The following is a 12,653-nucleotide window of genomic DNA, read 5'->3' on the forward strand; positions in this document are numbered from 1 at the left end:
ACTTACTCCGGAATACCTCTCTCAGCTAGGATTTGGTGTTCAACCGCCATGCCGTCAAACGCAACCGCGGTAAGTCTTGGAACATGCAAGGCCCCTGCTGCAACAGGTCTTCCCTGAGAGGAAGAGGCCACGGATCTTCCGTGAGCATCTCCTGAAGATCCGAATACCCGGCCCTTCGAGGCCAATCTCGAACCATGAGTATTGCTTGTACTGTGTTTCGTCTTATGATTCTCAACACTTTTGAGATGAGAGGCAGAGGAGGGAATACGTAGACTGACTGAAACACCCATGGTGTCACTAGGGCGTCTACCGCCACTGCCTGAGGATCCCTTGACCTGACACAATACCTCCGAAGCTTTTTGTTGAGGCGTAACGCCATCATGTCTATTTGAGGAAGTCCCCAAAGACTTGCTATCGCTGCAAAGACCTCTTGATGAAGTCCCCACTCTCCTGGATGGAGATCATGCCTGCTGAGGAAGTCTGCTTCCCAGTTGTCCACTCCCAGAATGAAGACTGCTGACAGAACACTTACGTGATTTTCTGCCCAGTGCAGAATTCTGGCGGCTTCCGCCATTGCCACTCTGCTCCTTGTCCCGCCTTGGCGGGTTACATGAGCCACGGCCGTGTCGTTGTCTGATTGAATCAGAACCAGTAGGTCGCGAAGAAGATACTCCGCTTGTCATAGGCCATTGTATATGGCCCTCAATTCCAGTACGTTGATGTGTAGACAAGCCTCCTGGCTTGACCAAATCCCCTGAAAATTTCTTCCTTTTGTGACTGCTCACCATCCTCGGAGGCTCGCGTCCGTGGTCACCAGAACCCAGTCTTGAATGCCGAACCTGCGACCCTCTAGAAGGTGAGCACTCTGCAGCCACCACAGGAGAGACACCCTGGCCCTGGGGGAAGGCTTATCTTTTGATGAAGGTGCAGATGGGACCCTGACCATTTGTTGAGAAGGTCCCACTGAAATGCCCTCGCATGGAACCTGGCAAAGGGGATGGCCTCGTAGGCTGCAACCATTTTTCCCAGAACCCGAGTGCATTGGTGAACATACACTCTTTTTGGCTTTAGCAGGTCCCTGACCATGCTCCGGATGTCCTGGGCTTTCTCTATTGGTAGAAAAACCCTCTTCTGTTCCGTGTCCAGAATCATGCCTAGGAATGACAGTCGAGTCGTCGGAAGCAACTGAGACTTTGGCAGATTGAGAATCCAACCATGTTGATGTAACACTCTCAGTGAGAGTGACACGCTTTTCAGCAATTGATCCCTTGATCTCGCCTTTATCAGGAGATCGTTCAAGTACAGGATAATTGTGACACCCTGCTTGCGCAGGAGCACCATCATTTCCGCCATTACCTTGGTGAAAATCCTCGGGCCGTGGAAAGCCCAAATGGCAACGTCTGAAACTGGTAATGACAGTCCTGTACCACGAAACGCAGGTATTCTTGATGAAGAGGAAAAATGGGTACATGAAGGTAGGCATCCTTCACGTCCAGCGACACCATAAATTCCCCTGCTTCCAGACTGGATATCACAGACCGGAGTGATTCCATCTTGAAATTTAACTTTTTCAAGTATAGGTTTAGGGATTTCAGATTCAAAATTGGTCTGACCGAACCATCCGGCATCGGGACCACAAACAGTGTTGAATAGTACCTTTTCCCCATTGGCCTAGGGGAACCTTGACAATCACTTGCTGTTGACACAGCTTTTGAATTGCATCTAATACCACTCCACTCTCCGGGGAAGAGGTTGGCAAGGCCGACTTGAGAAATCGGCGAGGGGGCACTTCCTCGAACTCCAGTTTGTAACCTTGGGATACAATTTCCAATGCCCAAGGATCCACGTCTGATAGAACCCAGACCTGGCTGAAGAGTCGAAGACGTGCCCCCACCGGTGCGGACTCCCTCTGTGGAGCCCCAGCTTCATGCGGTGGATTTAGCAGAAGCCGGGGAGGACTTCTGCTCCTGGGAACTAGCCGAAGCAGGTGTTCTCTTACCTCTACCCTTACCTCTGGCGAGGAAAGAGGAGCCCCGACCTCTTCTGGACTTATGCGACCGAAAGGACTGCATCTGAAATTGTGGAGTTTTCTTTTGTTGTGGGGGAACATAACGCAAAAATGTAGATTTACCCACGGTAGCTGTGGAAACCAGGTCCGCAAGTCCATCCCCAAACAAAACTTCACCCTTGTAAGGTAAAACCTCCATATGCGTTTTTGAATCGGCATCACCCGACCATTGGCGGGTCCACAGAGTTCTTCTTGCCGAAACTGCCATGGCATTGGCTCTGGAACCAAGCAGCCCCATGTCTCTTTGAGGGTCTCTCATATACAAGACTGCGTCCTTAATGTGACCTAAAGTCAGGACAACGGTATCCTTGTCCAGGGTATCCATGTCAGCCAACAAGATATCTGTCCATGCTGCAACCGCACTACAGACCCATGCCGATGCTATTGCCGGTCTGAGTAAAGTCCCTGTATGCGCATAAACAGACTTTAAGGAAGTCTCCTGTCTACGATCCGCAGGATCCTTAAGGGACGCGGTGTCTGGAGACGGTAGCGCCACCTTCTTGGACAGACGCGTTAATGCCTTGTCCACCCTGGTCGAGGATTCCCACCGTATTCTGTCCTTTGCAGGGAAAGGATACGCCATAAGGATTTTCTTGGGAATCTGCATTTTCTTGTCTGGAGTTTCCCAAGCCTTTTCAAATAACTCGTTCAGCTCATGAGATGGGGGAAAGGTTACTCAGGTTTCTTTTCCTTAAACATGCATACCCTTGTGTCAGGAACAGAGGGGTCATCTGTGATATGCAAAACATCTTTTATTGCCATAATCATATAATGAATACTTTTGGTCACCTTAGGGTGTAACCTTGCCTCATCATAGTCGACACTGGAGTCAGAATCCGTGTTGGTATCAGTGTCTACTATTTGTGAAAAGGGACGCTTTTGGGCCCTGTGACTCAGTCAAATCCGCGGATTGACCCCCTGCTGTTTCCTTGGACTCAGCTTTGTCCATTTTCTTATGCAATAAGGTCACATTAGCATTTAAAATATTCCACATATCATACCAATCATGAGTCGGCGTTGCCGACGGAGACACCACAATAATCTGCTCCACCTCCTCCTTGGATGAGCCTTCCGCTTCAGACATGCTGACACACGCATACCGACACCCGTACACACACACTGGGATATATCTATAAGGGGACAGTTCCCCAACAAGGCCCTTTGGAGAGACAGAGAGAGAGTATGCCAGCACACACCCAGCGCCAACTGACACTGGATAGAATTCCCAGATAAACAGCGCTTTCATATATAATCAATCGTGTAATACACTCACTGCGCCAAAATGCCCTGTATCACCGTTCTGCAGGGGAGAGTCCAGGGAGACAGCTTCTCTTCAGTACACTGTGGAGAAAATGATGCTGGTTAGTGCTGTGCGACCAAGCTCCGCCCCCTCTAGTGGCGGGCTTCGGTCCCGCTCAAATTCACAAATAATGGTGGGGGATGAACACATCCACTGACTCCGCAGCCCCTATGTGTCATAACATGCCAAAACAGAAGTATATATTGCTGCCCAGGGCGCCCCCCCCCCCCCCCCTGTGCCCTGCACCCATCAGTGCCGGTCATGTGTGTAACGCGTTACCGCTGCGCGCTTACCTCAGTGAAGATCTGAAGTCTTCTTTCTTCTTATACTCACCCGGCTTCTATCTTCCAGCTCTGCGAGGAGGACGGTGGCGCGCCTCTGAGACGAACGGCAGGGGGAGACCTGCATTCCGATCCCTCTGGAGCTAATGGTATCCAGTAGCCTAAGAAGCAGGGCCTATCCACTAAGTAGGGCTGCTTCTCTCCCCTCAGTCCCACGATGCAGGGAGCCTGTTGCCAGCAGTGCTCCCTGAAAATAAAAAACCTAACAAAAAGTCTTTTACAGAGAAACTCAGTAGAGCTCCCCTGTAGTGCACCCAATCTCCTCTGGGCACAGAATCTAACTGAGGTCTGGAAGAGGGGCATAGAGGGAGGAGCCAGTGCACACCCATACTAAAAGTTCTTTAGAGTGCCCATATCTCCTGCGGAGCCCGTCTATACCCCATGGTCCTTACGGAGTCCCCAGCATCCTCTAGGATGTAAGAGAAACTGCATGGAATTTTTTGTAGCAGTTCTGCTAACCTTTCGGTCGCACTTCTGCTAAGCTAAGATACACTCCCAGAGGGCGGCGGCCTAGCGTTTGCACTGCTGCTAAAAGCAGCTAGCAAGCGATCAACTCGGAATGAGAGCCAATATTGTGAAGAGTGAGGTGTTCAGAATTATTGATGTGCTGGTTCTGTTCCTCGGGATCCGAACCCCCCCGAACTTCACCTATTTTACACGGTTCCGAGGCAGACTCGGATCTTCCCGCCTTGTCGGTTAACCCGAGCGCGCCCAAACGTCATCATCCCGCTGCCGGATTATCGCGAGATTCGTATTCTATATAAGGAGCCGTGCATCGCCGCCATTTTCACTCGTGCATTGGAGATGATAGCGAGAGGACGTGCAGCGTTCTCTCAGTTTCTGTGTTCAATGTGCTGCAAATATCTGTGCTCAGTGTGCTGCAAATATCTACGTTCCCTTGCCTGACAACGCTCCATATATGTGCTGCATAGTAGTATATAGTAGGAGGACAGTGCAGAATGTTGGCAGTACGGTACAGTAGTCCACTGCTCTACCTACCTCTGTGTCGTCAAGTATACTATGCATCCATACCTGTGCTGCATTTTAGTTGTGCGCAGTATATAGTAGGAGGGGACAGTGCAGAATGTTGCTGTGACCACCAGTATATATATATATATATATATATATATAGCAGTACGGTACAGTAGTCCACTGCTCTACCTACCTCTGTGTCGTCAAGTATACTATGCATCCATACCTGTGCTGCATTTTAGTTGTGCGCAGTATATAGTAGGAGGGGACAGTGCAGAATGTTGCTGTGACCACTGACCACCAGTATATAATATATATAGCAGTACGGTACAGTAGTCCACTGCTCTACCTACCTCTGTGTCGTCAAGTATACTATGCATCCATACCTGTGCTGCATTTTAGTTGTGCGCAGTATATAGTAGGAGGGAACAGTGCAGAATGTTGCTGTGACCACTGACCACCAGTATATAATATATATAGCAGTACGGTACAGTAGTCCACTGCTCTACCTACCTCTGTGTCGTCAAGTATACTATGCATCCATACCTGTGCTGCATTTTAGTTGTGCGCAGTATATAGTAGGAGGGGACAGTGCAGAATGTTGCTGTAACCACCAGTATATAATATATATAGCAGTACGGTACAGTAGTCCACTGCTCTACCTACCTCTGTGTCGTCAAGTATACTATGCATCCGTACCTGTGCTGCATTTTAGTTGTGCGCAGTATATAGTAGGAGGGGACAGTGCAGAATGTTGCTGTAACCACCAGTATATAATATATATAGCAGTATGGTACAGTAGTCCACTGCTCTACCTACCTCTATGTCGTCAAGTATACTATGCATCCATTCCATACCTGTGCTGTATTTTAGTTGTGCGCAGTATATAGTAGGAGGGGACAGTGCAGAATGTTGCTGTAACCACCAGTATATATATATAGCAGTACGGTACAGTAGTCCACTGCTCTACCTACCTCTGTGTCGTCAAGTATACTATGCATCTATACCTGTGCTGCATTTTAATTGTGCACAGTATATAGTAGGAGGGGACAGTGCAGAATGTTGCTGTGACCACTGACCACAAGTATATAATATATATAGCAGTACGGTACAGTAGTCCACTGATTCTACCTACCTCAGCGTCGTCAATTATACCATGCATCCATTCCATACCTGTGCTGCATTTTAGTTGTGCGCAGTATATAGTAGGAGGGGACAGTGCAGAATGTTGTTGTGACCACTGACAACAGTATATAATATATATAGCAGTACGGTACAGTAGTCCACTGCTCTACCTACCTCTGTGTCGTCAAGTATACTATGCATCCATACCTGTGCTGCATTTTAGTTGTGCGCAGTATATAGTAGAAGGAAACAGTGCAGAATGTTGCTGTGACCACTGACCACCAGTATATAATATATATAGCAGTACGGTACAGTAGTCCACTGCTCTACCTACCTCTGTGTCGTCAAGTATACTATGCATCCATACCTGTGCTGCATTTTAGTTGTGCACAGTATATAGTAGGAGGGAACAGTGCAGAATGTTGCTGTGACCACTGACCACAAGTCTATAATATATATAGCAGTACAGTACAGTAGTCCACTGCTCTACCTACCTCTGTGTCGTCAAGTATACCATGCATCCATTCCATACCTGTGCTGCATTTTAGTTGTGCGCAGTATATAGTAGGAAGGGACAGTGCAGAATGTTGCTGTGACCACTGACCACCAGTATATAATATATATAGCAGTACGGTACAGTAGTCCACTGCTCTACCTACCTCTGTGTTGTCAAGTTTACTATGCATCCATTCCATACCTGTGCTGCATTTTAGTTGTGCGCAGTATACAGTAGGAGGGGACAGTGCGGAATGTTGTTGTGACCACTGACCACAGTATATAATATATATAGCAGTACGGTACAGTAGTCCACTGCTCTACCTACCTCTGTGTCGTCAAGTATACTATGCATCCATACCTGTGCTGCATTTTAGTTGTGCGCAGTATATAGTAGAAGGGAACAGTGCAGAATGTTGATGTGACCACTGACCACCAGTATATAATATAAATAGCAGTACGGTACAGTAGTCCACTGCTCTACCTACCTCTGTGTTGTCAAGTATACTATGCATCCATACCTGTGCTGCATTTTAGTTGTGCGCGGTATATAGTAGGAGGGGACAGTGCAGAATGTTGCTGTGACCACTGACCACCAGTATATAATATATATAGCAATGCGGTACACTAGTTCACTGCTCTACCTACCTCTGTGTTGTCAAGTATACTATGCATCCATACCTGTGCTGCATTTTAGTTGTGCGCAGTATATAGTAGGAGGGGACAGTGCAGAATGTTGCTGTGACCACTGACCACCAGTATATAATATATATAGCAGTATGGTACAATAGTCCACTGCTTTACCTACCTCTGTGTCATCAAGTATACTACAAAAGTTCAGTAAAATTACCCAAAAATCAAAATGAAAAACGTCTGATGAGAAGTGTAAACTTGCCAATATGCCATTTACGACATGGAGTGACAAGGAATGGCTAAGGCCCTGGCCTATGTTCATGGCTAGTGGTTCAGATTCACATGAGGATGAAAGCACTCATCCTCTCGTTAGAAAACTGCAGTGCCACTCCTAGATGGGCCAGGTGTTTGTGTCGGCCACTTGGGTCGCTTAGCTTAGCCATCCAGTGACCTCAGTGCAAATTTTAGGACTAAAAATAATATTGTGAGGTGTGAGGTGTTCAGAATAGACTGGAAATGAGTGGAAATTATGGTTATTGAGGTTAATAATACTATGGGATCAAAATGACCCCCAAATTCTATGATTTAAGCTGTTTTTGAGGGGTTTTTGTAAAAAAACACCCGAATTCAAAACACACCCGAATGCGACAAAAAATTTTCAGGGAGGTTTTGCCAAAACGCGTCCGAATCCAAAACACGGCCGTGGAACCGAATCCAAAACCAAAACACAAAACCCAAAAAGTGCCCGCCACACATCTCTAGTTAGAAGAGATGGTTTTTAAAGGGGAAATTACTTACAGGGCAAAACCATGTCTTGTCAGTGATTTCCCCTTTAAAAAAAGTCAGAGTTCAGCCGGCAACCCGCAGGGACTCGGCCGGCATTACATCCCGTCTTTGGTTCTTAGATCCTTGTATTTTCTTATAGGAAAGAGATACCAGGCTGCACAAAGAGATCAGAGCAGAGCGCCTCTATGCCGCCACAAAGTGTCACCTTCTACTACAGCGTAACCAGGACCCTCATTCACACACGGGAACCCAGACGGAGATGGGAAAGAAAGGGTCCCGTGTAATGCAGCAGATTATATATCTAAATGTACAAATTCTTATTACTAATATATAACCATCTTCTGTCACAGGTGGGTTTAGCTACTGCCCAGGCACCTGGAAGGAGATAAATGGCAAATGCTACTATTTCTCCAGTGACGAGAAGATGAGATATATTGCTGAGGAATACTGCAAAAAACGCGGAGCGACGCTGGCGAAGATAGAAGAAAATGACCATATCATAAAGGTACCAGACCAGACGTGTGATGTATATAGAGGAGAGTGACCCCAGCATAGTAGTACCAGACCAGGTGTATGATGTATATAGAGGAGAGTAACCCCAGCGTGGTGGTACCAGACCAGACGTGTGATGTATATAGAGGAGAGTGACCCCAGCATAGTAGTACCAGACCAGGTGTATGATGTATATAGAGGAGAGTAACCCCAGCGTGGTGGTACCAGACCAGATGTATGAGGTATATAGAGGAGAGTGACCCTAGCGTGGTGGTACCAGACCAGACGTGTGATGTATATAGAGGAGAGTGACCCCAGCTTAGTAGTACCAGACCAGGTGTATGATGTATATAGGAGGAGAGTGACCCCAGCATGGTGGTACCAGACCAGATGTATGAGGTATATAGAGGAGAGTGACCCTAGCGTGGTGGTACCAGACCAGATGTATGACGTGATGTATATAGAGGAGAGTGACCCCAGCGTGGTGGTACCAGACCAGATGTGTGATGTATAGAGAGGAGAGTGACCCCTGCATGGTGGTACCAGACCAGATGTATGACGTGATGTATATAGAGGAGAGTGACCCCAGCGTGGTGGTACCAGACCAGATGTTTGATGTATATAGAGGAGAGTGACCCCAGTGTGGTGGTACCAGACCAGATGTGTGATGTATATAGAGGAGAGTGACCCCAGCGTGGTGGTACCAGACCAGATGTTTGATGTATATAGAGGAGAGTGACCCCAGTGTGGTGGTACCAGACCAGATGTGTGATGTATATAGAGGAGAGTGACCCCAACGTGGCGGTACCAGACCAGATGTGTGGTGTATATAGAGGAGAGTGACCCCAGCGTGGTGGTACCAGACCAGACGTGTGATGTATATAGAGGAGAGTGACCACTGCCTAGCGGTACCATACCAGATGTATGATGTATATAGAGGAGAGTGACCCCAGCGTGGTGGTACCAGACCAGATGTGTGACGTGATGTATATAGAGGAGAGTGACCCCAGCGTGGCGGTACCAGACCAGATGTGTTATGTATATAGAGGAGAGTGACCACAGCGTGGTGGTACCAGACCAGATGTGTGATGTATATAGAAGAGAGTGACCCAGGCGTGGTGGTACCAGACCAGTTGTGTGATGTGATGTATATTGAAGAGAGTGACCCCAGCGTGGTGGTACCAGACCAGCTGTGTGATGTATATAGAGGAGAGTGACCCCAGCATGGTGGTACCAGACCAGAAATGTGACGTGATGTATATAGAGGAGGGTGACCCCAGCGTGGTGGTACCAGACCAGACGTGTGATGTATATAGAGGAGAGTGACCACAGCCTAGTGGTACCATACCAGATGTATGATGTATATAGAGGAGAGTGACCCCAGCGTGGTGGTACCAGACCAAATGTGTGACGTGATGTATATAGAGGAGAGTGACCCCAGCGTGGTGGTACCAGACCAGATGTGTGATGTATATAGAAGAGAGTGACCCAGGCGTGGTGGTACCAGACCAGTTGTGTGATGTGATGTATATTGAGGAGAGTGACCCCAGCGTGGTGGTACCAGACCAGCTGTGTGATGTATATAGAGGAAAGTGACCCCAGCATGGTGGTACCAGACCAGAAATGTGACGTGATGTATATAGAGGAGAGTGACCCCAGCGTGGTGGTACCAGACCAGACGTGTGATGTATATAGAGGAGAGTGACCACAGCCTAGCGGTACCATACCAGATGTATGATGTATATAGAGGAGAGTGACCCCAGCGTGGCGGTACCAGACCAGATGTGTAATGTATATAGAGGAGAGTGACCCCAGCGTGGTGGTACCAGACCAGATGTGTGACATGATGTATATTGAGGAGAGTGACCCCAGAGTGGTGGTACCAGACCAGATGTGTGATGTATATAGAAGAGAGTGACCCAGGCGTGGTGGTACCAGACCAGTTGTGTGATGTGATGTATATTGAAGAGAGTGACCCCAGCGTGGTGGTACCAGACCAGCTGTGTGATGTATATAGAGGAAAGTGACCCCAGCATGGTGGTACCAGACCAGAAATGTGACGTGATGTATATAGAGGAGAGTGACCCCAGCGTGGCGGTACCAGACCAGATGTGTAATATATATAGAGGAGAGTGACCCCAGCGTGGTGGTACCAGACCAGATGTGTGACATGATGTATATTGAGGAGAGTGACCCCAGAGTGGTGGTACCAGACCAGATGTGTGATGTATATAGAGGAGATTGACCCCAGCGTGGTGGTACCAGACCAGCTGTGTGATGTATATAGAGGAGAGTGACCCCAGCATGGTGGTACCAGACCAGATGTGTGATGTATATAGAGGAGATTGACCCCAGCGTGGTGGTACCAGACCAGATGTGTGATGTATATAGAGGAGAGTGACCCCAGCGTGGTGGTACCAGACCAGATGTGTGATGTATATAGAGGAGAGTGACCCCAGCGTGGTGGTACCAGACCAGATGTGTGATGTATATAGAGGAGAGTGACACCAGCGTGGTGGTACCAGACCAGATGTGTGATGTAGATAGAGGAGAGTGACCCCAGCGTGGTGGTACCAGACCAGATGTGTGATGTATATAGAGGAGAGTGACCCCAGCGTGGCTGTACCAGACCAGATGTGTGATGTACATAGAGGAGAGTGAACCCAGCATAGTGGTACCAGACCAGATGTGTGAGGTGAAGTCTTTAGAGGAGAGTGACGCCAGCTTGGTGGTACCAGACCAGATGTGTGATGTATATAGAGGAGAGTGACCCCAGCGTGGCGGTACCAGACCAGATGTGTAATGTATATAGAGGAGAGTGACCCCAGCGTGGTGGTACCAGACCAGATGTGTGACATGATGTATATTGAGGAGAGTGACCCCAGAGTGGTGGTACCAGACCAGATGTGTGATGTATATAGAGGAGATTGACCCCAGCGTGGTGGTACCAGACCAGATGTGTGATGTATATAGAGGAGAGTGACCCCAGCATGGTGGTACCAGACCAGATGTGTGATGTATATAGAGGAGATTGACCCCAGCGTGGTGGTACCAGACCAGATGTGTGATGTATATAGAGGAGAGTGACCCCAGCGTGGTGGTACCAGACCAGATGTGTGATGTATATAGAGGAGAGTGACCCCAGCGTGGTGGTACCAGACCAGATGTGTGATGTATATTGAGGAGAGTGACACCAGCGTGGTGGTACCAGACCAGATGTGTGATGTAGATAGAGGAGAGTGACCCCAGCGTGGTGGTACCAGACCAGATGTGTGATGTATATAGAGGAGAGTGACCCCAGCGTGGCTGTACCAGACCAGATGTGTGATGTATATAGAGGAGAGTGAACCCAACATAGTGGTACCAGACCAGATGTGTGAGGTGAAGTCTTTAGAGGAGAGTGACGCCAGCTTGGTGGTACCAGACCAGATGTGTGATGTGATGTATATAAAGGAGAGTGACCCCAGTGTGGTGGTACCAGACCAGTTGTGTGATGTTGGTCTTATGTTGTGTCTTTTCTTTTGTAAAGGAATTAATTAGAAAGAATGTTAAAAGTTACTGGATCGGTTTACGGAAGGTTGGGAAGATGTGGCAGTGGCCTGACATGTCCACTCAGTGAGTATTCCTCAGATTTCTACTTTTTATACAAAAGGATTAAGGGGGAAGGGGGGGGATGAGTTTTGTTGTCCAAGCATCCTGGGCCTCAGGCACTTCACATCACTCACTGCTCTCCCCTACTCTTCATCCTGTACAGCAGAGGTGCGGCTTATGGTGAATACACAATTGCTGACATATATCGCTGGCCAGTGTGTACAAGCGATATATCTGTGAACGCCGCTGATCACAGACATATCAATTTGGCCCTGAAGCACACCTGACGGACAATATTTTGTTAGATATATTCATGCATCGCTGTGTGTAATGGTGGTCAGCCGACCACCTGAACCGGCGGTGATTGATTGTCTGTAAACTAAACGCCCTCCCAGTTCTTGACGTCAGTCCCAACAGATCGGGCAGTGTGGTTGCACCCAGCATTAGAGTCATCTATGTATCAGCATCTATGTATCAGCACCTACAGTATGTCTCTGCTCACCTGCGCTCTCTGTACCTGTGTGTCTATTGTAACAGTGTATCTGCTTACCTGCGCTCTCTGTAACTGTATGTCTATTGAAACAGTGTCTCTGCTCACCTGCGCTCTCTGTACCTGTATGTCTATTGAAACAGTGTCTCTGCTCACCTGCGCTCTCTGTACCTGTATGTCTATTGTAACAGTGTATCTGCTCACCTGCACTCTCTATACCTGTATGTCTATTGTAACAGTGTCTCTGCTCACCTGCGCTCTCTGTACCTGTATGTCTATTGTAACAGTGTCTCTGCTCACCTGCGCTCTCTGTACCTGTATGTCTATTGTAACAGTGTCTCTACTCACCTGGGCTCTCTG

At 48.1% G+C, this 12,653-nt stretch overlaps 1 protein-coding gene across 1 annotated transcript in view; it reads left to right on the top strand.

The window, feature by feature from the left end:
* The window catches only part of LOC135053517 (C-type lectin domain family 4 member F-like), a 235,034-nt gene that overhangs the window by 142,934 nt on the left and 79,447 nt on the right, over positions 1–12,653 (top strand). The window contains exons 7-8 of the mRNA XM_063957486.1: positions 8,071–8,225; positions 11,742–11,827. Coding sequence (XP_063813556.1) covers positions 8,071–8,225; positions 11,742–11,827 — 241 coding nt within the window. The remainder of the gene's footprint in view (positions 1–8,070; positions 8,226–11,741; positions 11,828–12,653) is intronic.

This window comes from Pseudophryne corroboree, chromosome 1 (assembly GCF_028390025.1).
Source record: "Pseudophryne corroboree isolate aPseCor3 chromosome 1, aPseCor3.hap2, whole genome shotgun sequence".
Taxonomy (NCBI): domain Eukaryota; kingdom Metazoa; phylum Chordata; class Amphibia; order Anura; family Myobatrachidae; genus Pseudophryne; species Pseudophryne corroboree.